The sequence below is a fragment of the Indicator indicator genome, chromosome Z (assembly GCF_027791375.1).
Source record: "Indicator indicator isolate 239-I01 chromosome Z, UM_Iind_1.1, whole genome shotgun sequence".
In the NCBI taxonomy this organism is placed as follows: Eukaryota; Metazoa; Chordata; class Aves; order Piciformes; family Indicatoridae; genus Indicator; species Indicator indicator.
The window spans coordinates 81,601,721-81,626,356 of NC_072053.1; the positions used below are offsets into that span (position 1 = coordinate 81,601,721).

Sequence of the window (24,636 nt, forward strand, 5' to 3'; positions counted from 1 at the left end):
TCAGAAGCACTTCTTCCGGATGCAGACGGGACCATATTCTTCATACTCACTCCTGGAGATCCAGAGGTCCTGGAAAGAGTGTAGTGAGGCCAGGATAGAGCCCCCAACCCAGACAGAAAACTTCCTGTGAGGGGATGCAGTTATGCTGAGGCTGTCACTGGGGCATGTCATGGCCAGTTCCATCCAGAAGCGGTCAGCAAAGCCCTCCATCATGGTGCTGCCCCCACACAGCAAGATGTTCCCCATCATTGTCTTGATGATGTCATGTTTGTGCTTCTTGAGGGAGGCAAGTGCCAGCTGTGAAAGGCCTGGCTCCTGTGAGCCGAGCAAGTCTGGTTGGAAGAGTGCTTCGGCACAAAGGAATCTCTCCTTGCCTACCGTCAGGAGGCGTCCGTCCGGCAGCTTATAACCCATCTCTTGTCGCTCCACAGGCAAACTCAAGTCCTCTGTGAAGTTCAGAGAAGTGTAGCAACACTTCTCTTTGATGTCTTGCACGATGTCTAGCTGCTGCCCTGTGAGCACAGTTCCAGACTCATTCAGTAACTTCCTGAGAAAACATGTGATGTCCAAGCCACCGTAAGCTACGCTCTTAGTGATGCCATTTAAAACGTAACCTTCGTAGATGGGAACCACCTGTGAAGTGCCATGGCCACTTTCCACCACCAGAGCTGAGGTTCTCCCGTAGGAGAACATGGATAAGTGGGGCTGATAGGCAACGTGGATGGCAGGCATGTGAAATCCCTCCAGCAGCATCTCTGTGTATCTGCTCTTGTAAATGAAGGGACACGAGAGGGGCACTGACACCAGAACAGCATGGTCCTCTGTCTGAATCTTCATCTCTCTCTGGAAAATATGCTCCAGAGTACCTTGGACACAGTTCCAGTCCAGCAGGAAGTCATGCTTTGCGTGGGCACTGAGTGTGAAGGGTGCTGTGCTGTTCCAAAGCTCTTGCCCAGCAAAGGTTCCTTTCTGATTGCTCCCTGACATGTGCTTACCAACCGTCGATGAGACAACGCAGGAAGGCCACGGGTCCCCTGCAAAGCCACACTTGCAGAGACCTGTGCCAATGTCTACCACTACTGCTCTGGTTGCCTTTGTGGCCTTGGGACTACCACTGGTCACAGGTACATGGCTGTCTCCTGCAGGAGTCAAGCTGCTTGTGGTCTCTGCTGACATTTTTGCAGACCTTTTCTGCACGGTTGTGACTTCATACAGCAACTGCTGGACATAGCACTGCCCTGCCACCACTTCACTTGGGCTTACTGCAAGCACCAGGTGCAGCTGGAGCCCTGGTGGCAGAGGTTCAACCAATGCCACCAACTTATGATGTCATACATAGGCTTGCTCCTCAGAAACGAGGGCTCTGCATGCAAGGGTGTGACCATGGTGACCTGGACAGCCACACAGAGTTCTAGAGAGATGAGGGATAGATGTTCTGCTTCACTTCCAGAGAAACTTCAGTGACAGGCAGCAGATACCAAGAGAAAGACCTCTGAAGCATTGTTTGTTTCTTTCCCTTCTCAGTAGAAACCTAGATCTGGGTACAGTGCCTCAGCTTCTGAATTACAGTCACAGAATGATGGGGGTTGGAAAGGACCTCTGGGATCATCCAGTCCAACACCCAGGCTAAAAGCAGGGGCACCCACAGCAGGTTGCACAGGATCACGATGTCTACAGAGGTTTGGAATCTCCAGAGAAGGGAACTCCACAACCTCTCTGGGCAGCCTGCTCCAGAGCTCCAGAACCCTCACAGGGAAGAAGTTTTTAATTATGTTTAGACGGAGCCTCCTGTGTTCTAGTTTGTGCCTTATGACCTTTATCTTATCACTGGCCCCCGCTGAAAGGAGCACAGCTCCATCCTCTTGACCTCCACCCTTTAGCTATTGACCAGCATTAATCAGATCCCCTCTCAGGCTGTTCTTTACCAGGCTAAACAAACCTCAGTTCTCTCAGCTTTTCCTCCTCACAGAGATGCTTCAGGCCCCTCAGCATCTTTGTGGCTCTCCCTTGGACCCTCTCCAATAGTTCTGTCTCTCTTGACCTGAGAAGCCCAGAACAAATCCTTTCACCCAAACACAACACGTCCTCCAGCCCTCAGTGGACACAGGTGAGAGTGGCAGAACCACAGCAAAGCTGCACACACCCTCTTCGATTTCATAAGTCACTTTATTTCATGTTGTAGTTTAAACTATTACAAAGTATCAAAAGTACTTGCTGCATCCAGGCTGTTTTTCCCCACCTTAGCCATTCCAGTGAACAAACCCCACACACATCCACTAACAGTCCAGGCTGGTTGTTTCAGCCTGAAGTCTGCAGGCAGGTTGTGAGGTGGTTTGTTTATTGTTTGCAAAGTCATTTTGGCGTGTGCTTCATGAGGTGTGCCTTTAGCTGTGGCATAGTAGAGAGCTGTTTTTTGCAGTGATGACACCTGAGGGGCAACTTGAGACATTCAGCGATGTGATCTCTCACCAGCACTTTTCCCTTGCTTCTGACCATCTCTATCACATCTGGAGGGAAAAAAAAAAAAAGGCCAGAGATATTTGGACCATGTGGCATCACTGCAGAATCTCTGTGCACAGCACAGCATCGCTGCCTTCTGATTTAAAGCAGTCACAGACCTTGGTGGATTTTCACTTAGTGCTATTCCCCAACATCTGAAATTACATAAAGCCTTCCACTTATTACAACAGAATTTGTGGCTTACACATCTGTTTAGAAGCAGAACCCACAAGCAGGATTACATGTTCTTGAAATACCTTTTCTAATCATTACCTTCAGAGTTCAAGAAGTAGTCTGTAGTAAAAGAGTTCCAGTGCTTTTTGGTCTTCAGAGCTGGAGAATTGAAATCCTGGCTGATGACATGCAAATGTAGCTGACTGAAGCAAAGAGATTAATGTAGATAAGACAGAAGGTGGTTAATACTCCAAGTTCTTTTGCAGCAGTGTCAGTTGCAAATGTGACTCAGCAGTCAGGCTGCCAGCCTTATGTCTTAGCTGTGTCTGACCCACAGCCCTGTGACAAGAAACCCCAAGGTCTGTTCTGGAAGCGCTGCCTCATGCCAAGCCTTTGAACAGTCAAGGTCACTGGTCTGCATCTCCACTGGCCCCTAACTACAGTATGCATTCCTGTCAGCTTCCAAAGAGGCTGTGGTTTTAATAAACCAAAGGTTTAAACTCTGTAGAACACCTGAATGGGACTGGATCAGTGACTCGGAGCTGGAGAACAAGTTTGGAACACCCACAGGCGCCTGGACACTGGAAGATCTGGACTGACTGACCCACAAGATTCAAATCTTTGCTCAGTATCAGGCAGAACTTGACAGGCTTAAGAGTCACTTCCTGACCCCAGATCAGTGCCATGGGAGGGGGATGCCCTAGCACCTGGCCACCAGCAGCATCACTGCTGTCAGTAGGAAGGGACACAGGTGTGCTACAGCCCTAGCTACAGACCTCTGCTAAGGGAACTCAGCAGGCGGTTTCCACCAGACCCAAGAGGCCTGGCTGTCCCAACAGCACGTGCACAGCAGCACTCCCAGGACTTGGACACCAAACCATAGTACTTAGGAGGATTACTTGTTCTGTAGCAATGCCAGATCACCCAGCAGAGTTAGCCCCAAATCTGTGTCACCAGATTAACAGGGTCTCCAGCTGAGGACTCATCTAGGTCTTACCTCATACTGGGGATAGCATGGTAACCCAGTCTGAACTCTAGACTCTGTCTGGCAGGGCACTGCTCGATCATTCTTTGCCCAACTGCATGCATATGTTCCAGCAATTCAAGATGGTCCCTGGTAAGTGACTTCAGGCTTGGAATGGGCTTCCACGGTAAGACAAGCCAGTGGTAACATGCTTTGGGATATTTATCCTTGATGACCACAGTCTCTTCATCTCTGTAAACCTTTCAAAACAAATCACTAGATTATTGACTGATTGGAAGTTAAATATCTTACTCCTGCATGCAGTAGATTTTGAGGTGTCACCCATCTCCCATCTACATATCCAGTCATGGTTGTAGAAGACCCTGAGTACACAGATGTGTTGCTAAGGCAACTTGGGCTGCCATGAAAAAGGCAAGGAAAGATTACTACATCAGGGGGAAGTATCAAGCAGCAGAGCATTCCACTTCAAGGAGGATTCTGATGGAAATAAATTGGTCCAGGATATGTGCACTCTGTTCAACACCACACACCAAGCAGCTACAGAGATGTTCCAGCATCCCTCTCTATATACTTTAAGGAAAAAGCTTTTTGTTCTTGCAGAGCAGTAAGTTAACCACTGCTACAGGTGGATATGACCTCTCCTGAAGGTCACTTGACTCAGACATCAGTGAGGTTGAGGAGACTCTGCTCTGTCAGGCCCCATTCAAGCTTTGTGGTCACTTAAACAAAAATCACAGCACTGTGTTCAATACAGAGCAGGCAGGAATGTGCTGGACTACCCCATCCTTCACACATTTCTAAAGCCTCAGAGGTGCTACCAATGGTGTGCTCAGCACCAGAGACCTCCTCCAGCAAAAGAAGGACAGAAACACTCCGGTCTAAGCTGCTTTGGTTCAAGTCCATTCAAAAAGAGCAGATACCTGTCCACCATGACCTTCTTCCCCCCTTTGGTTTTTGTCATTTTGGTTTGCCTTCTGCAACAATTTGATGCAGCTGATGAAGAGGAACAGTAGCAAAGCATGTGGAGAACAGGAGGGACAACCTGCCTCAGCAATAAGAACATGCCAGGCTCTGCAGAAGAACCTGTGTGCCACGTCTCTGAGCTCTGAGAGGTGGGTGATGTCTTTGTCATCTCTGCTTATGATTGCTGTGTGTTTCTACATGGGGCTGATCAGTCTTGCTCTACAGGAAAGAAGATCAGCACACAAATCAGAGAGCTGATTCCCTCAGCAGCAAGGCAGGGTGATGCTGTTACATTGTTAGATACACACATCAGTGTCTACATCTGCAGCCAGGGGAATGGGATCACAAAACCACAAAATAGTTTGGGTTGGAAGGGACCTTGAAGATCATCTAGTTCCAACCTCCCTGACATGGGTAGGGACACCTCCTACAACACGAGGTTGCTCAAGCCCTCATCCAGCCTGGCCTTGAACACTCCCAGGCTTGGAACCTCCACAACTTCTCTGGACAACCTGTTCTAGTGGCACTAACGTGGGGTGTTACTTGCACCCTTTGCTAGACTGCCCCAGTCATGGGGAGAGCACAGAAAGGTGGCATCTCTAATTTTGGTTGTACTAGTGTGAAAAACAGCACAAAATACTCCACAGATGGCCAAGTTTCACTGTATTTTAAATACTAACCAAGCAGTTCCATTTCCTGTTTCTAAATGGCTAGAACAGCCAGTTCTCTGGCAGCCTGTTCTAGTCCCTCACCAGCCTCATGGTGAAGAATTTGCTCCTAGTGTCAAATCTAAATCTAATCAGGATCAGGTGTTTTCAGAATAAAGAACTAATGCCATTTATTTAACATCTGGTTAGAAAGACAGACAGGAGTTCTTTTGTTTGTTGAGTTGAGAACCACAACTCACAAAGCTGACACTAAGTCACAAGCAGGTAATTGTGTTTTAACATTCGAAAGAAGAGTTTTAAACCCAACTTCTGGGTCAAGAAAGCACCACCACAGTAAGTGTTGCATAAAATTATACTTAGGGGATGAAAATTAAGCTTCATGTGTAAAAAGTATTTCAATAGCTTTGTCATTCCACATAGAAAGACTGCTGGCATGTCCACAAGAACCAGAGAATCATAGAATCAACAAGATTGGAAAAGACCTCAGAGATCATCAAGTCCAACCTATCACCCAGCACCTCATGACTAACTAAACCCTGGCTTCAAGTGCCACGTCCAATCCTTTTTTTGAACACCTGAATGGGCACCACTTCTACAGTTCAGACCAAGTGACCTCTCCAAAGGTCTTTTCCAATTATTCAATGATTTCAAGAAATCACAAGTGTTGGTGGTACCCAACCTCCTGAACACATTTTCTTGTTGAGAAGCAGAGAGTGGAAAAACACCTCTCTAACATTAAGATGGCCAGCCAGCACCCAAGCTAGAAGGACCCAGGCTTCAGGCATTACCCTGCCAGACAGTGGGATATCAATGGAAAGCATTGTTTTGGAATTGAGCTAAAAAGCTTGGCTTGAGATTTGCAATAGCTTAAAAACAGAATCAAGCTCAGTTCAAGACATGGACAGGAAAAATTCTCTCAGAATATAGCAATAAGAAAGTGTGTGCACACATTGCAGCCACAAAAGACATCAGTCAGGTTTGTCTGTCTTGAGTCTGACCTCCCCAAAAGCAAGCAGCTAAATAAATAAATAAAAAACTACAATAGGAAAATATTCCGCATCCCTGGGGAAGCAGATGGAGGGAGGAGCATTTGCAGAAGGTTAAAAGAATTCACCCAGGAAATTCCTGATGGCACAAAGAAATAGGGCAGATGGAGGAGGAGCTGGGGTCACATCCTGTCAGCTGACACAGAACTGCTGCAGTGAGGAGTTTGCTGGAAAGCAGAAAACTGCAGCAGGCTTGGACACCAGGCAGTGCTAGCTGCTGGGAAACAGGCACCTCCACCACTTCCTCAGCTGCAAACCACATCTCCATTTTCGTTGCTTTCTGAAGAACTGCGCTCCTCTCCTGCTCTCCTAACAAACTCTGGAATCTGTTGGCTGAAACTGACAGTGTGGAGAGCTCAAAGATAATTAAAATAACAACATTCTGCTAAAATCAGGATAGTGGAGACTCAGAAATTTATGCTGCTGCAAAGATATATGCGAGTGGAATGAAGCCTGGTTAACCACATCATCGAGGTGAACAGCAGGAGGAAGAAACAAAGGTCATTTAACTTTGTTAGACTGGAGCTACTGCAGAGTACAAGTGTACAGCTCTCACCTGCATTTCTGGATCTTGCATGGAGCTCTTCAGTCCTTGACTCCAATGTTCTAAATGTTCCTAAAGCACAAAACGAGAAAAAAGTAATAGAGAATTAAGAATCTGATGTTTTAAAGCATTTAATTACTTTCATTAGTAATTACAACAGTCAAATAACAGCTGAGTGACAGCTGAATTATTTCCTTTCTGTGAATGCCAACACACCTGCTCCAACAGCCCCCACAAAGCTACTTTCAAAAACTTCTAACAAGACACTACCAAGATGCAAAGCTGTGTCTTTCAAATGCTGGAAATTTAACAAGAGGCAGCTCTAGATCTCTCTGAATTTAATAGTTTGCATGTGCATGTTATGGCCTGAATAGTATTGGTGAAATTATTTTACTAGAAGACCCTCTGCTTCATGGATCACAAGGGCCAAAGGAAGTACAAAGATCTCCAGAGATCCTTGTCTTGACACATGCTGCTCTGCACAGCACAAAGAAGTGGTTATAGTCTATAGCCCTGCTCCCAGATGTTTTTTTTTTCTTTAATATTGTGCAGGGAGTGGCTGGTACAGAAAACAAGAAAGTCACAGGAAAATCAGGCCGACGTGAGCAGATACCTCTTAACTTGAGTACTGAACATCCCACAGGAGATGTCTCAAGTGCACTCTTTTCAAGTGATAATGTGTTACCTTTACGGGCATTATCAACAGTGACCTTCATCATATTCTTGTGGAGCAAGATGTTCAGACATGTTTATAGTGCTAACAAGAGAAACAGCATGAATTGTATTGTCTCCCTGCCCATGCCACCACTAATCTGGCCTGAGCTCACAAACGAAGTGGGCAAAACATAACCTGGGACTGATGTTTTATCCTGAGGGGGTTCATTTCTGTGCCTTCTCCTCCAGCAACTGCACTGTTACAGTTCCAGTCTTTTTGTTTTGTCCAGGGCTAAGAATTTGCTTTCAAAAGATTCTGGCTGGTAACATTTAGCAATGCAAACATGGTTCTACCATGAGGAATGGCCAAAGCAGGAAGGGGGGAAGTGCGGAGGGGAAAGGCATTTAAAAACACACAAAAGAGCGTCAAGTTGTTCCTCTCTCTCTGCATAACCTTTTAGATAACCACTGCTGTATCTGAACACAGCAGATTTCACCTCCAGAGCCAGCACACTATCCTTGTGTGACTCCCACATGAACTGTCCTGCCAGCAGAAACTGCAGCAGGAACCAGAGATTAACTCATCACTGGCTACAAGCAAGCCACTTCACACACAGCCACATCTCAGGCTAGAATGGGTCCCAGGCAACTTTCTCAGAACCTGGGTGGTATCAGGAGCCGAGCCTTTGCCTCAGCACATGTCAGCTCACACACTCTGAGTGCTCGAGGAGTTGTGTTCATCTGAGATGCTTCCCCAGCAGTAGTACCTACAAAAGTAAAGCCTTAATGGGGGCAACAACCCTGAGAGACACAGCACAAGTGCTAACGCTAATACACTTGCCTTTTTGCTGGAAGGTGAAGACACAATGGTCTTGCTTAGGTTGGGATTTGCAGAGCTGCCTTTTGTATCCACCACCTCCATCTTTATTCTCTTTCTGGGCACAAGCTCAACATCATCATCCTCACAGGAGTCTTCATGCAGCATCTTGTTGGTTTGTATTTTCTTTTCTGCTTCTGCAACAGTTTTCCCTGACTCTTCAGCAAATTCCACCATGAAGGGGTAAAGTTTATTCACAACATACAGCACTTGGCCTGGCTTCATTTTCACCTCTTCATCTTTGCCAATATTCACAAGGTCAACACTAGTTGGGTTGACTCCTATCTTTGGTAGGGAGAGAAAGGGAAAAAAAAGCAGCAAATTATGTTGTAAATGGAATCACCAACTCCTGCTCCATTGTCCTGGAGCATCATTACCCTGAAAAGCAAATGTCTTTTCTCTTCACTTGCATGCCCCTCCCCATACCAACCTGCTCCAAGGGGATCAGCCCAATTTTGCTGTCAACACACAACCCTCAGGGTCACCATGTCACAGTGACCTGGCAGTTCTCTGGCAGCTGGCTACAGAAGCACAGCAAGACCTGTGCCACTTTTGCTCAAAAAAAACCCTTTTGATCTTTGCCCAGAAAAACTAACAACCTATTAAACAACTGTTACAATAGTAACAGCTTTAGGAACAGTTCTTTCTGAAGGGTACCAGTAGTTTTAACAAAGAGTCCAATTATCCCCAGAAAGTTTCCTGCTTTCCAATTATTTTACTTTCTGCCGCTTTTTACTACATTGTTTCCTCTTCCTACCAAGTGCTACCCATCCACATGTTTGCCTTCGAACACTCAAGCACACTGGCTCGTTGCAACTGCTCACAACTGCTGGCTCACCAAGCACCAAGGTCACCACTGCTAACACCTGCAGTATCAGCACTCCCACACTCCTTCCTGCACAGGCAAAACAACAACAAAAGAAAAAAGGAAGCAAAAAAAGCTTCTCTGAGCCCCCAGCAGAGATCATTGCACAGGGATCTGCTCCTTGCTCCTGTCTTTATTTTTTTTTATTCCTTTCCCAAGCCTGATGAGATAGCCCTCCTCCAGCTCGCAGAAAACGGAGTTCAAACAGGCTGGCAACACTTGGCTTGTTCCTTTGAGGAGGCTAAACCTCTCTTTCCACCTCAGCATGTGCAGACTATATACCAGCCTATCTGAATTTTAATGCTTTGCTTTTCAGTTTGCATCTCAGAACTTCACAAAACCAACTCTTGATATTTATTCTGTCCCAGCAGAAAACAAGGAACAACAAGGTCAAATTTTAACCTATCTCTCTCATGGCATCAGTTTACAGCTCTGTGCAACTCTAAAATAATTTTCCCCTCAAACAAAGCAGTGCTTTAAAGACTGAGATGTTACCTGAAGTTTAGCTGGTAACTGACAAGCAATACATTTTCCTTTGTCTTGGGCATAACTGGTAACCCAAAACGGTGTGGGCAAATTTCAGTGACTACTTGGTAGGTGGGTTTTGCCTGGGTGACCCCAGGGAAATTAGGGGCCTCCCACTTCAGCAAAACGCCTTTGGTTAATTCTTACACATGAAACATACTTTAGGAAACCAGCCCTTCCCTGTGAAGCTTCTTCATCCACTTCACTACATGGTACTGTGCCTGTTCACTGCCATGAAACATCCACCTGACTCCCAGAGAACCTCTTCAGTCTACAGTTTCACAGTTTCACTTAAGTCAAGTACACTTCACATCCCCTGGGCCAATACACGAGCTAACAACTGATCACTGGGAACTTGTACCACACACTGATCAGCTGGGAAGCAACTCTAGAGCAGGCAGTGCAGAAACATGGTACACCCAGCACTGGAAAGTATTCCTAGCCCTGAGATTCCAGTCACAGGGTATTCAAACCAGCTGCCTGACACCTCTTTACTGGATTAACCAGATACAGGTAGGGTTCCTGTGTCTGCTGAGCTCTGGAGATGTTTTGATGGAAGACATCACTCCTCAGAAGGCAGAGCACACTGGTGTGTTGTCCACACGCCCTGATGCTGTAGGCACATAAATATGCCCCAGCACCCAAGGTCAGGGATTTTTCCCTTTGTAGTATCTCAGGGATACTGGTTCTCATGAGTGAGCAGGCCCACATCCATCCAGTTAGTAACATAAGAGTGCCTTTGGTGCCATCTCACATCCCATCCCTTCCCAGAGGTGACCACAGCTTTATCACAGTCTCACAGTATATCAGAGGTTGGAAGATACCTCCAGAGATCATCAGGTCCAACCCCCCTGCCAGAGCAGGATCACTTAGGATAGTCTGCACAGGAATGCAACCAGGTGGGTGTTGAAAGTCTCCAGAGAAGGAGACTGCACAACCTGCCCTGGGCAGCCTGTTCCAGTGCTCTGTCACCCTCACTGTAAAGAAGTTTCTCCTCAGGTTGAGCTGAAATCTTCTATGTTCTAGTTTGAACCCATTGTTCCTTGTCCTATCACTGTGCAGCATCCAAAAGAGCCTGGCCCCCTCCACTTGACACCCACCCCTCAGATATTGAGAGACATTGATCAGATCCCCTCTCAGTCTTCTCTTCTCCAGACTAAACACCCCCAGGGTTCTCAGTCTCTCTTCACAGGGGAGATGCTCAAGTCCCCTAATCTTCCACATACCTTTAGCTCTAGAAGCCACTGAAACATAAACCTTTCACAACTGCCCAGTCCCATTAACACAAGAACCAGTTAGACCTCAAGTGAAGGGCTATCTCAGCTGTAGAAGTTTGTGGTTCAGGAGGCAGCTCAGCAATTTAGGGGAAGAAGTCCAAAATCTCCTACACATAGCACCTGGAAGAACAAGGTTGAGGATTCACAGCAGTGTTCTGTGATGCTGCAAGCACAGAGACTGAAGCATATCTGGAAGGAGCAGTGCAGTCTTTCCACCGAAGTACACAGCAAAAAAACCAAAACAAAACAGATCATTTCCAAGAACCACTCACTGTGCTCCCCTTGGTCATAAAACAGCTTCAGGCCCTTCAGAGCCACCGCTTCCAGCATTTGGAGGTACAACTACCCCTGTATCACAAAGATTGTACACCCATTTAAAAACATACCTGCTTAACTGTAACATATCCCTTGTTGCAGTCTGCTTTTAACTGAACTGGAAAGAAAGAACAAAGTGTCACAAAACAGTGTCAACAGACAGACCAGAACTCTGTTGAACCACGTTCACACAAAAGAGCTGAAGCTGATCTCCATGAATGTATGCAAAGAACATTTCTGCCTCATCCTCTGTTTCCAGGTGCACAGGTAAAATAGAACCAGCCCATACACTGAGTCACATCTGAGTATATTTCACACCATGGATCAGCAAAATTAATTCAGACTAAAGGTGAAATCTGTGGAAGTCTTCTACATGTTACTGCTACCCTCACCAGCCCTCTGAGACAAGGCAAGGAGCAGAACTGTGTCCAGAGTGCAGGAAAGTAAGGCAGGGAAGACATGAAGAGGAGTGTTTCACAGATCACGGATCCTTTTATATATCCTTCCAGCACATCTATAAAAAAATCTCACACTAAAAAATAAGTTTTGGTTGAAGACTAAGGAGATGAAGAGTAACTCCCAAAGGAAGAGTGCCAGCAGTGGAATGGGATCTGCAGGCATGGGACTCATGTTAAAGTTCAATGCCTTAATTTAAGAAGGTGAATTCCCTGTTATTAGGTGTCTCCCCTGATTTTTTTAAGACCCAGAGATCTCCGTAAGTGCTTATGAAAAAGCCTGATGACTTCAGGAATCAGGCAACCCTATGGATCATGCAGGAAAAGGAGACCATATGCCAGCTGACTGCAGAAGCAAGCCTAAAGAAAGCCTCCTTGGAAAACATTCAAGAAAAAATTGTCATTTCAAGTTTACACCCTGGTCAAAGCAGCCTTTGGAATAATTAGGCTAAAACATTGGTCCATTAGCTTCACTGTGATGTACCCAAGCACAATAGCAACGTTTACTGACCAATACAAGTGGTGTAGTGTTCCTCACACTCCACAAGCGTGGTTGCTGCTGCAATGCACAATGTGGGATTCAAGCTAAACTCTACCTTGCTGCCGTGAACACTTCTTATCAGTTATCCCAGTCTCTGGGCCACGTCCAATTATCACTGCTTCCAGGTGTGGCAGCTTCATTCGCTGACTGCATTCCTCCTTCCCCACAAGCCAGCATACAAGCATCACTATGTTACAAAGCAAAACAAACAGCATATTACTAACACACAGCTTCACCAGAGGGTCACCTTTCTGTGGAAAGGAGTCCAGGAATTCTGTTGCCAGCCCATTCACTAGCCAAGCCACTTTTGCTATCTGGGTTCATACTTCCGAAATTCAAGGCAAAGCACAGTGTTAACAGTAGGCATAATCTAAGAGCAAGTTGCTGTTGAAAGGGCAATCCCAGTTTTCTACCCCCTTCATCACGATACACTCTCACATCCACAGATCATATATAGGAGAAATGAATTGGGACTAACAGCTCTGACAGAAAAGCCTGTCCCCCAAAAAAGTTACTTGCTTCCCAATGCATCAGAGTTGCTCTAAGGATAAAGTTACCCATCAAAGACACCAGGCAGAGCAAGAGATGGTTAACAGCTTCATCCAGCAACACGCTGCAAATGGAACATGCTACATAAATGGGCCCTCAAATTTACCGTGATTTGACCCCAGACAGCAAAGATCCCACACCCTCCCCACTGCCTGATGCTTGGTGCTCAGCACTCCTCCCAACTCTGTGAGGACCTTATCTCTGTGGAAAGCAACCCTCCACCCACAGTACAACACAAGCGCTTCCACACACTCAAAAAACGTGCGCACCCAGATGCGCCTCCTGGTCACCCAGCTGCTCAGGACGGGCCCCTCCACCGCTCACTATACACACCGCCTTTACCCTATCACCCGAGTAAGGGCCTAGCGCACGGTAACGACCGCCAGCACCGCGCAGCCTATGCAAACGGACGGCTAGGAGCACCCCAAGGGAACTGGGAGCCTGTCTCGCTTCACTATCACCGGGCCGCGGTGCCCCAGGCCGCGGCCTGCAGTCGAGCCGGGCCCCGTCGCCATGGCAACGCCGTCTCTCACCCTTACCGCGTGCGGCCGATCCAGCCAAGCAGCTGCTGTACAGAGCCCCCACGTGACCCCAAGACACGCGCCCTAAGCCCGCGCTACGGATCCTGGCGCAGGCGCTGTGGTACAAACGGGGCTGGGGGGTAACCCCGCCCCAGCAATGCTAGAGCGTGTAGGGAGGGGGATGGGGAGCAACGAGGGCCGAAAAGAGGGGGGTGGAGTGCGCTGCGTACCCGCCTGCAACTGGGTGTCTCCCCCACAAGGGACAGGGCTTGCTAAATACGCGTAAAGCAAGACAACAGCAGCTGGTCTGCAACACACAGACGGCGCGACCGGAAACGCTGCCCGCCACCCGGCCACCGCGCCGAGGGCCTCATCCCGCCCAGAGCATGCGCAGGGAGATAAGCCGCCGGTGCACGCTGGGAGGGAAGGCGATGGGCGAGCCAAGCCGCCGGAGGGATGCCGGTGATTGGCCAGCTGCCTTCCGCCTCCCGCTCCTATTGGCTGTCCGTCTTGCAAAGTCCGGGGCCCCGCGGGGCGGGACTTCCGGGGCGGGGCGGTGCCGGCTCAAAAGCGCCCGGATGCAGGACCGGCTCCGAACTTTCCAGAAAAGTCAGGATCGGCTCCGGTCGAGCAGCCGTCGCGGGGTACCGGGCGACCCGCCGTACAGGGGCCGTCTTCCGCCATGGTGAAGGAAACTACCTACTATGATGTGCTGGGTGTAAAGCCGAACGCCTCCGCCGAGGAACTGAAGAAGGCCTACCGAAAACTAGCGCTCAAGTATCACCCGGACAAGAACCCCAATGAGGGCGAGAAGGTCGGCGGCTGGTCGGAACGGGGCTGCGGGGCCGGGTGGCCGGGGGCTGTGGAGGGGCAGAAGGGCGGCGGCGGCGGGACGGGACGGGGTTGCGGTGCGGAATGCTCCGGGGGTCGGGGTTTGGCGGTGAAAAGGGAGGGGAAAGGTCGAGTGGCACGAAACGGGGCTGTGGGCATAGGTGCTTGGGGAGTGAAGGAGGAAAAGGTCGGCGGAGGGATGGGACGGGGCTGCGGGGACGAATGCTTCGGGAGTTGGTGTGGAGGAGGAGAAGATAGTAGGATGGGAGTGGGTTGCGGGTTCTGATGCCCGCAGGGTGAAGGGGGCTGGTGTGGAGGGGGAGAAGGTCGCGGCGTGATGGGATGGGACTGCGGGTTGGGATGCCCGAGGGATGGAGGGGGAAAAGGTCTGCGGCCGGACAGGATGGGACTGGATGCTTTATGCTTGTTGGAGGGTGGGAGGGTCTGGGGAGGGGGAGGGGAGCGGCTGTGGAAGGTTTGGCGGGAGGGGAAGGGTGGCATCGGAGCGACCCTTAGGGGTTTCAAGTCTCCTGTGCCTGAGGCACGATATGTGTCTCCCGCAGTTTAAGCAGATTTCCCAAGCATACGAAGTGCTGTCGGACCCGAAGAAGAGAGATCTGTATGACAAAGGAGGCGAGCAGGCCATCAAAGAGGGTGGCTCTGGTGGCGGCTTTGGGTCACCCATGGACATATTCGATATGTTCTTTGGCGGTGGTGGGAGGATGCAGAGAGAGAGGCGAGGTAATGTGCCCGGTTCCAACGCCTTCCCCGACTTTACAGTATGAGTGCTGTGGTAGACAGGATTGAAGTCACTGAGAAGAATGCTGTAGTTCAGAGGCTTTAAATAGTATCAAAAAGAAGTCACAGGCTTGATATCAAAATTGCAGAAAATACTGTCTCTAGCCAGGTGTTCCTAGGTGTCCCTAACACCTGAAATGAGCAGGGCAGGGCATTTGGTTTATACAGTTGTAGTTTGATCTCTTGTGTTTTGTCTCATGTTAATAACTAACCAGCTACTGCGTTTGGAAAGCCTTGATCTGAGTGTAAGCCCAGCTGCTAATAGGCTGAATAGGAAATGGAGTGGTAACATACTTTAAGATGTGAATTTGGCCTTTATTTGCAAATAACTGTATCTAAGTAAGATAGCCAAATCTAATTCAGTCTGTGAAACCTTAATATTTTCTTCAGGCAAAGCTGCAGTAAAATGTTGCTCAGAAATTGAAAGTCCAGGTTAATCACAGTGGGAAAAACCTTAGTGTTCACTGAACTGATTAACAGTAGTGCAGCCCTCATCTCTTCTGGTGGTAGACTAAGGAAGAAAAAAAAAAGATTTGTACCAAAATTTTAGTTTTGTATCAAAGTATTTCTGATAGCCAGAACTTTGTATCCTTTGCAAAATTAAGCCTGCAGTAGCTAAAGTTCTAATGAATTCTTGAGTGTAAAAATTTGATTACTCAATTCGGTTTCCAGAAGAGTCCCCTGGTGAGAGGAGGAAAAGCATTGTGCTGATTCTAGGTAGTGTCTCCCACTTCTTTGTAGGAGGCATGTTCAGCCACGTTGTTAAAACTGAAGTCCTGCCTTACAGAAAGCTTTCTACAATTTTGTGTGTTTGTTTCCACAGGAGAGTCTGGCTTACTCTTAACAGACAAGTATTGACTGACACAGTACTAGAATTGTTACCTAATTTGACCTCAGAGACAAAAGGACTGTTGAGTAACACCAGCAAAAAAAAAGATAAAAGCTGTATTAAAACAGGACATTAACGTTCACAGACTTGGTTTATCCTAGCTTGGGCTTAGTGACTTGGAAAGTTTACTGTCACTTGGAGAGGTGGCTTGCAGCCTTGAGTAAATGTTTCTGTTTGTTTTGCAGGCAAAAACGTGGTCCATCAGTTGTCAGTAAGTTTAGAAGACATGTACAATGGTGCAACAAGGAAACTGGCCCTGCAGAAGAATGTTATCTGTGACAAATGTGAAGGTAATGAGAAGCTGAAATTACCAAGTTGCTTCCAAAGCTTTTGGATGTATGCTTTTTTTTTTTCCTGGTATCACACGACCTGCTTTCCATTCTCCTCAGGTCGTGGTGGTAAGAAAGGTGCTGTGGAATGCTGTCCAAATTGCAGAGGAACGGGCATGCAGATCAGAATTCACCAGATTGGGCCAGGAATGGTGCAGCAGATCCAGTCTGTGTGTATGGAGTGCCAGGGGCACGGGGAGCGTATCAGCCCCAAGGACCGGTGCAAGAGCTGCAATGGCAGGAAGATTGTTAGAGAGAAGAAGATCCTGGAAGTTCACATCGAAAAAGGTAAGGCCTCTTGCTGAGGTGAAGTGTTGGGCTTGGATGTGCTGAGTGTCTGCAGCACTTGAGAGGAGCTTTAGTGAATGCATGGTGTTGGTTTGGTGAGTAGCACTGCTGAACACACACACACACACAGACTGCCTGCAGTATTGCAAGCAGTGAATTATTTTTTGAGCAACCTCATGAGGCACCTGGGCTGGTTCTCTCAGCTTGCCTGTAGAGAAACCCTGCAGACTCCGATCACTTCTACTGTGTTTCAGTGTGAAGGGGAACCAGGTCTGCTAGAGTAATAGGGTGCAGAGACAGAGCTAAGCCCCTCATGCTTAGAGCTCTTAGCTGCTACACCACCCTGACAGTGCTGCTCAGTGCAGGGACCCTCTGCCTGGCAGAGCTCAGCTCCGTGCACAAACCCATACGGTGCTGGGAGGAAGTGAGTGCTGAGTGACAAATGCAGCTCTGAGGAGGCTGCTCAGAGGCTGGTGGGAGAAGTCTCTGGAGTACCACAGCTTGTAAGACAGAGCAAGCTGACAGGCACGTGGCTGCTGCAGGCTTCTGCCTGGTTGTCACCTGCAACTGCTGCTTGTGTGTGTGAGCACACCTTATGCAATGCCTGGCTTTGGGTTTTTAACTGGGGAAAAGCCTTGCAGTAGCATTAAATACGAGTGAAGGAAATCACTGAGAAGAGTTCTTTTCCCTTTTCCTTACAGAAAAACAGGCTGAGCTCACATGAGGTAGCTAGAATTTGTGGCAGAGAGACTTCTTTGTGAGTGGAGTGTTTTATTTTTTTTTACATGACAGAGTCCTGGGGAGAGTGCTTCTTGCACTCACAGGCACTGATATACTTCTTAAGTAGCTCTGCCACATATATTTATTTATACAACTGAGGAAGCTGGTTGCTCGTTTGCTCTCAAAATGCTTTTTTTGTACACTGTTTTCTTCTGGGTACTTGTGCATTTGTAAGGAAAGCTGTTTTGGTGGTGTTTTCCTTAAGGACTTGGCAGGTGGCTGTTTTGCACTACAATTAAGCTTAACGATCTTGAGCCACAGTTCACATTGGCACCACTAAAATCTGTTGGGCACGTGATTGGATTAGAAAAAAATTGTGAATGCCTCGAGGGAAGGTCCTGATCTTCAAATCCAGAGATCTCCTGCTGATAGCCTGTGCCTATTAAAATACTACTTCTGCCTTTCACTTAAAAAAGACGAAAAATGTTTACTTGTTTTCTGCAACAGGAATGAAGGATGGTCAGAAGATAACATTCCATGGTGAAGGAGACCAAGAGCCAGGACTAGAGCCAGGGGACATTATTATTGTCCTGGATCAAAAAGACCACTCTCTATTTATAAGGTAAAAATTCAGGAATTCCTTTGTGTTAAGTCCTGAGGTGCTTCCTTGGTTACCACACACCTATTATCTACTGTAATCACCAGCAGACAGGATCACGTGCCTGCAGCTCACCTGTGAGGTTGTTTGGGAGGCCAGAGGAGCACTGAGGTGTGCAGGAATCCTGGTACAAGAAGCCACAACCACTTGTGCTCTAGTGACACGAAGGTACTCCTGTGTGAGCTTTGGCAGTGGAAGGCAAACAAAGCCCGTTAGAGCTCCTCAGAGTATACAGATCTGGAACTTCAAAAGCTCCAAAGTACTGAGATCTGTTTAATAAATACTTAGGATTCTTTCTGTGCTCTTTCTAGGACAGCATTCCATCACTCACCTCAGTAAATTACCACTTCATTGCCCACTTGGCTTCAAGGCACAGAAAGCTTCTAGTACCTTCACTTTTGCCAGGGGATCTTAAACCTGCTGGATACAGCTTGCAGCCCTCTGAGTAAAGGTGGTTTCCCACACTTAACTTGCTGCCCAACTGCACTGGACAGGGTGATCAGTCAGGATTCTCCCTTGCAAAAGCCAAAGTGACTCAAGCAGCACTGACCACATCTCAAGTATTGGGTGTTACTGCTTGGTGTTGCAAGCCTCCTTGTCCCACGTTGCTGTAAACCAGCACTCTCTCTCTCTCACAGAAATATTGCTGCACTTGGTGTCTCCCTGCTTCTGTTCAGAGCAGCGAGGAGGGTGTCAGTGGATGTAGAGACAGCATCTGTCTCAGCCTCAGCACCAGCCACTGACCTTGTACTTGTGAATGGCAAGTCAGAAGCTCTTGGGGAACCCGTGGTGGGTCTGCCTGACTGTTCTGCACGGTGCTGAGCTCTGGAAGCTGCTGCCAGATCTCAGTGCCAAAGAACACTGAGCTCACAGGTTAAGAATCAGCTCTGTTTGCCTTGGATAAGCTTACTCAGCTGATTTTGCTTAATATCCAGTGAAACCAGATAACAAATCATCTGTGCCAGGGGGGCAATCTGGGCCAAACTCTGCATGGTTACCTGGGGCTTGGATTTATCACTCTGCTGGCTTATTTTTGCCCATTTTCCTGCCCACTGCCTCCAGTTCTGGTGTCCTTAGATAACCCTGGATGTTACTGGTCTTGTCTCAGAACAGTGTAACCCCACAAGTGGAATGTTCCCTTTCTCCTGTCAGAGTCTCAAATTAACTTTTCAGGCAAGTCTCTTTCCAGAGACCTTTAAAGCAGGGTGAGTGAGATAACAGTTGTTTGAAGAGAGTGTTTGAAGGATTTTTGTACCCCTTGAACACGCAGAGCATGCAGACATCAGCAATACTGCCATGCTGAGGTCGTTAGCAGGCAGCTAATTACATTGTAATTTCCAGTTACTTCCTGGTGCTTTCTAGAAGGTTCTTTTCAGGATGGCCATCACCAATTCAGACTTCATAGTACCAGCTCTTGGAGTGTGACAGGGCAATGTAGAACCTGGTGTGCTTGAAGTGCTCATAAAGCAAGAGATGAGTTGTTGCAGTGTACAGGAGACAGAGAGAACTTGTTCCTAGAATGGGAAGGAATGGTGAAGTGAAAGTGGATGCAAGTGAGCCTTGCTGTGTTTATTTCTTTGCAACAAACACTTCTGTCCCCTGGATGGCCATGCTTGGTTAGTAATGGCTCTCAACATGAGAACCATTGTTGTAATTGCTGCACCAATATTCAGTGTCTTGTGCTCCTATCCATTAAAACTGCAGCTTTATTGTCCTTGCCAAGTTATGAGGTGGGGCATGGCCCTTTCCCTGCTCTTCCCTCTCTGACTGTTCTTGGTTTGCTTCTGCCTTAGACGACATGAAGAGCTTCACATGCTTATGAATATTGAGCTGGTGGAAGCACTGTGTGGCTTTCAGAAGCCCATCACAACGCTGGATAACAGAACTATCATTATCACCTCCCACCCTGGTATGTGTGTTGGCTTGCTTTCTGCTTCGAGTCCCAAGCTAAGCTAAGTCCCAGTATGAGCTGGAAATCTAAAGGAACAGAAACAAGGGATGTTGTGCTGGTGTCAAGCTAGTTTGGTTGGTTGGTTTGTTTCTTTTCCTAGTGTTTGCAGTACAAATATTAAAGCAAAAAAATAAAAAGGCTTTGGGTTTTTTTTTTTTTTTTTTGGATAGCAGTCAGCAGTAACTTTCTCTTTGCGTGATATAGTAACAGACCTTACCTCATGGACATACTTGTATCCTGAGGATACCTCATGAGAATTGAAGGCCCTGGGTCTCTGAAAACCACTTTTTCAGCCTTGGAAGTGATGGAGCACTTAATAAATTTGTAAGTATGCTTCCTGTGGGAAGCATAACAAGGTTGCAATAATCTAATGTAGACATCAACCTGCTTTCCTACTCCAGAAGTTACCAGGCAGTAAGTCCCCACCAGACTACTACGTATTGGTGTAATTGTCTGACCACAATGTAGAAGGTTACATAAACACTGAAAGGGGTTAAAAAATACTAAACCTGTTTCTGTTGTTTGGGTCCCTTCCTTTTCTTTATAGTCTTTTTTTTTTTTTTATTATTTCTCTTTAGGGCAGGTGATCAAGCATGGGGCTATTAAGTGTGTGTTGAATGAAGGAATGCCAATATATCGCAGACCATATGAGAAAGGACCTCTGATCATAGAATTCAGGGTAAGTCACCTCACTTCCATGGCCAGGTCCTGCTTCCACCCATAATGAAACCTCTACCTCAGTCATTATCACATGTCCTGGCTTGTGTTTGTTTTAACATGTCATCCATCAAACAGAATTGCAATTCAGCACAGACAAAACTTCCAGAACGTTCTGTGCTGAAAGTTTGAGTACCAGAATTTCATCAGATACCTTGTGAATTGCCACTTGTGTGGCATGTTCCTTAGTTTCCATCGTCCTGGTGGATGTGTCCAGAGAAGGGCAATGAGGCTGGGGAGAGGCCTTGAACACAAGCCCTATGGGGAGAGGCTGAGGGAGCTGGGGGTGTTTAGTCTGGAGAAGAGAAGGCTCAGGGGAGACCTCATTGCTGTCTACAACTACCTGAAGGGAGGTTGTAGCCAGGAGGGGGTTGGTCTCTTCTCCCAGGCAACCAGCAGCAGAACAAGAGGACACAGTTTTAAGCTGTGCCAGGGGAGGTTTAGGCTCAAGATGAGGAGAAAGTTCTTCATGGAGAGAGTTGTTAGATGTTGGAATGTGCTGCCCAGGGAGGTGGTGGAGTCACCATCCCTGGAGGTGTTCAAGAGGGGATTGGACGTGGCACTTGGTGCCATGGTTTAGTGGTCATGAGGTGTAGGGTGACAGGTTGGACTTGATGATCCTTGAGGTCTTTTCCAACCTTATTGATTCTGTGATTCTGTGAAAGATGGGTCAGTAACTTCCCCTGTGCTGAAGCAAATGAGTAGACTGTAAAATGCTGATTTCATCTCAGGAGAGAAGCTCACTGTGGGAGCTGTAGCAGCAGGCTCTGTCTGCAGTGGCTTTAGAGGAGATTGAACTGTGTCTCTGATGTTGATAAGTCCTGTACTTTTCCTCTAGGGTGATTCCAGAGGGCAGCCTGAGGCAGAAGAAACATTAGATAAGACTTGGTTAAATTGCCAGGGACAGAATCTTAGTTCTTGCAAGCATTAAGAAAATACTGTAGTGACTTAAGTGTTTCTTTTAAGCACCATGTTTGTCATCTGTGGTGATGAAGCTGACTTTGGCAGATGTTTGACCTGTAGTGAGATGGAAAAACACCAGTTCAGTCAGGCTTGACTAACTCCAGTGCTTGGTGATTGCAGGTGAAGTTTCCAGAGAATGGCTTCCTCTCCTCAGGCAAGCTGTCTCTACTTGAAAAACTGCTACCTGCAAGGCAGGAAATAGAAGAAACTGAGGAAATGGAACAAGTGGATTTAGTGGACTTTGATCCATCCCAGAAAAGAAAACACCACTACAATAGAGAAGTCTATGAAGATGATGAGCATCACCCTAGAGGGGGTGTCCAATGCCAGACATCATAAAAGGGCCAGTGAATAACCTGTGATGCTTGTTTTTATGCATTAGTGGATGAGTGAAGGACTCCACCCTCACTTCCTACTCTTTGTTGTTCTATCCAGACATAGTTGTTTCTAAAAGCATAAAGAAATAGACCAAGTAATCCAACTGACTTTGCAATTTGTACAAAAAGCTCCAGGATGCAAGCTTCAAACAAAGGTGATGGCCACATCACCCCTGCCTCTTGGTCAAGAAAACTCCCTTTACCTGCTTTTATTCCAGGCCTTGTAATTCCTGTATGTGTGCAGTTTTGCCCAGGCTTAAACTTAAGATTCTGTGGTGTTCTTTTTAGGAATTCTAGATCTTATACTCTGTTAAAAGTATGCACAAGTACTTACAGTTTAGGGTAAGACATAGTTGAGTTTGTTTTGGTTTTGTTTTGTTTTTTTCTTTTTTTGTACCAGCTAGGATAAGATGTTAATGTTTTGGGCTTGTACTGGTGTTTGTTAAATGGGGATTGGCTCCACAGCAGCCACATCGTAGGACAAGGACATGGTCAGCCTTCACAGACCTGTTACAAAATCATGCAATCCACAAGCTCTCTGAAGCTACTGCACCTAACATCAAGTAGTTCCCTCCCTCTGCCAGCTTTGGCTCTGACCCTGGAGCTAGATGTGAAGCTTGCTTTGGTTCATCGCTGACTCCTGCCAGGCTGCTGCAGGAGCTTCCTTTGCTACTGTGCATGAATGGGGCGGGGGGGAAAAATAATCAAGCCAAACCTGCAGGCTTTATCAGCACAGACGTGGTTTGAAACCTTGTCAGCCCACTGGCATGTGAAGCTTGGCTTTCCACCTTGATTACTCAAATCAGATACACCTGAGTGGTGTGTCCTGGACAACAGCAGCCAGCCCCCTTGGTGGGCATATGTGGACTTGCAGAGAACTGCCTGTCAGTGAATACAACCAACTGATGCATTGGGGATCTTTTGAAATTTCATGTGGTGTGTGTGTTATTTTAAGCTGACTCTTGGAAAATTCTGTATGACTGTTTTAATTATTGTAGATGAAGCGTTTCCAATATAATTACAAAATGGTTCATTGCCTCTTTTCTGTAGACCAGATGTTGATTTAAAGGCACCACCACACCCTTCCCCCCTTCTTTTGAGACAGCTATTCACGGAAAAAGAGGGGGAAAAAAAAATAAAGGAGAAAACAAAAATCAGCAGAAAAGTTCAAAAAAAAAGAGTGCTGAGAGGATTGGTCCAGATTTAACCTCTAGTGGGGCAGTTTTTAGTCTTGTTCCACCATCTGGCTTGCTTTAAAGCAAAAAGTGTCACAAAGGCAACTCTGATTTTCTTCCCTGGAAGCAGCTGCTCCATGACACTGCACATGTTGTTACCACCAGTCTTGGAAAACAGCTCTTCTGTTGGGGATTGCCTTTCACAGAGGTGGTTGCTGCCAGGGGTTTTGTACCTCAGATGAAGTTCCCTTTCAGCTGCCTACAGAACAGCAGTGGCTTTGTTTTTTATTCCTTTTCTCTCAGGAAAGATAAAATTTTGTAGGCAAAGCATCCTTCCAAATTGTGCTTATCACTGAGCTGTACAAATGTGACCAGCAGGAGCCTTTGCTCTATCAGTTGGAGACTTTGAGCCAGGGTTCCTAGCTCTGGTGAGGGTCGAGGCTCCTGCACAACTGTCTCCAGACTGAACAGCACTAAAAAATGTTTCTTTTCAGTTCTTCCTTTCCTTAACCACAGGATGGAAACAGCTGAGTGCAGTGCCTTGAGATGACAACAGGGCCTTGGTTTGCTTCGAATGTCTGTGTGTCATATTAAAAAAGCCTTCCATAGCCTGTGGTACTTTTGTTCCCCAGGGCCACTTTAGTTTTCCTTTCACCACACCCATAACTGCATCAACACAGCTGAGGTAATGTGTCTGTTCTTGACTTCAAGATCACAGTGGCCAGTTCTGCTTCATTCATGACACCAGAGCCAGTCTAGAGGATGGGTCAGGTCTAGCTTCCAGGAAAGAGGCTGACCAGGACCTTCCAGAAGCCTTAGCAGAGCTGCTCATTGCTGAAAGCAGGGAGAGTAGCAGAAACATCACCAGCTTAGCATTCTGCTTTGAAATGAGCTGGTGGCTGACATGGAAAGCTGTCCCAGGCAGCAGCAGAGCAAGTCCTCAGCAAAAAGCAGCAGCAGATGAGGCAAGAGGTAGCAAGGACCCAGCCCTTAGAGCCAGGGTTCTCCTTCTGTGACGCTCTGGATATCAGGCAGCTACAGCAAGCAGCAAAGCATACTCTGTGCCACTGGGGAAAAAAGCAGATGATCTCGTTCTGACTCCTTGTTGCTCTGTGTGGGATACAATTTCCCATTTTGGGGAATGAACTGCAAGGACAGCTGTAGAGATTGAGGATACAGTAGCATAAAATAGCTGCTTCCATGGCTACCAGCCTAGCAATCCAACCTATCATAACCTGAGCTGATGTCTGCCGTTGCTTCCAGCGTCTCAGTTTCATCACCACCAAATTTCTATCATCAAGCTTTACAGCCCAGCCCAGTGATTTCTTTCTGCTGTGCCCCAGGCATGTAGGACTTGTTTTTATCCCCAGAAATCTAGCAGGTTTGCTGTGAAGCTGAGAACACCCACCACAGACTCATCTGACAGTCTGCTCTCTTTTTGGATTCTGCCTGCAAGACTTCAGGTCCCTAACTGTCCTCCTC

General features: G+C 47.1%; 3 protein-coding genes across 7 annotated transcripts; 1 reads left to right on the plus strand and 2 right to left on the minus strand.

Annotated features, from left to right (window-relative positions):
- On the minus strand, window positions 1-1,176 carry LOC128979430 (actin-like protein 7B). Its single transcript, XM_054397644.1, has one exon. It carries the CDS (start codon window positions 1,174-1,176, stop codon window positions 1-3), a length of 1,176 nt encoding a protein of 391 aa, XP_054253619.1.
- A 994-nt stretch (window positions 1,177-2,170) lies between these two features.
- On the minus strand, window positions 2,171-13,705 carry APTX (aprataxin). The gene is made up of 8 exons (XM_054397500.1): window positions 13,689-13,705; window positions 12,444-12,575; window positions 11,464-11,510; window positions 8,375-8,695; window positions 6,892-6,951; window positions 3,671-3,897; window positions 2,773-2,876; window positions 2,171-2,507 (listed from the first exon to the last, which is right to left on the minus strand). Exons 2-8 carry the CDS (start codon window positions 12,571-12,573, stop codon window positions 2,353-2,355), a joined length of 1,044 nt encoding a protein of 347 aa, XP_054253475.1. The 5' UTR covers window positions 12,574-12,575; window positions 13,689-13,705; the 3' UTR covers window positions 2,171-2,352.
- A 363-nt stretch (window positions 13,706-14,068) lies between these two features.
- Window positions 14,069-22,339, plus strand: DNAJA1 (DnaJ heat shock protein family (Hsp40) member A1). 5 transcript variants are annotated; one of them, XR_008489450.1, is made up of 8 exons: window positions 14,069-14,272; window positions 14,853-15,030; window positions 16,162-16,266; window positions 16,366-16,593; window positions 17,821-17,935; window positions 19,765-19,880; window positions 20,127-20,246; window positions 20,501-20,532. XR_008489450.1 is itself a non-coding variant. In XM_054397263.1 (8 exons), exons 1-8 carry the CDS (start codon window positions 14,141-14,143, stop codon window positions 21,939-21,941), a joined length of 1,194 nt encoding a protein of 397 aa, XP_054253238.1. In that variant the 5' UTR covers window positions 14,069-14,140; the 3' UTR covers window positions 21,942-22,339. The 5 variants fall into 5 exon arrangements, 4 of the variants coding, with proteins under 4 accessions (XP_054253238.1, XP_054253241.1, XP_054253239.1 ...); XM_054397263.1 differs by lacking the exon at window positions 20,127-20,246 and adding an exon at window positions 21,723-22,339 and having other exon boundaries at window positions 20,501-20,601; XM_054397266.1 differs by lacking the exon at window positions 20,501-20,532 and having other exon boundaries at window positions 20,093-20,151.
- The last annotated feature ends 2,297 nt before the right edge of the window (window positions 22,340-24,636 follow it).

Coding starts and splice junctions, on each gene's coding strand:
- APTX (XM_054397500.1), bottom strand. CDS start 12,573: ATGCTTGTATGCTGGCTTGTGGGGAAGGAGGAATGCAGTCAGCGAATG. Junction 3,898..6,891: donor TGCAAGATCCAGAAATGCAG/GTGAGAGCTGTA, acceptor TTGTTTTGAAAG/GTTTACAGAGATGAAGAGAC. Junction 2,508..2,772: donor CTACTTCTTGAACTCTGAAG/GTAATGATTAGA, acceptor TTTTCCCTCCAG/ATGTGATAGAGATGGTCAGA.
- DNAJA1 (XM_054397263.1), top strand. CDS start 14,141: ATGGTGAAGGAAACTACCTACTATGATGTGCTGGGTGTAAAGCCGAAC. Junction 16,594..17,820: donor GGAAGTTCACATCGAAAAAG/GTAAGGCCTCTT, acceptor TTTCTGCAACAG/GAATGAAGGATGGTCAGAAG. Junction 20,602..21,722: donor CTCTGATCATAGAATTCAGG/GTAAGTCACCTC, acceptor TGGTGATTGCAG/GTGAAGTTTCCAGAGAATGG.
- LOC128979430 (XM_054397644.1), bottom strand. CDS start 1,176: ATGTCAGCAGAGACCACAAGCAGCTTGACTCCTGCAGGAGACAGCCAT.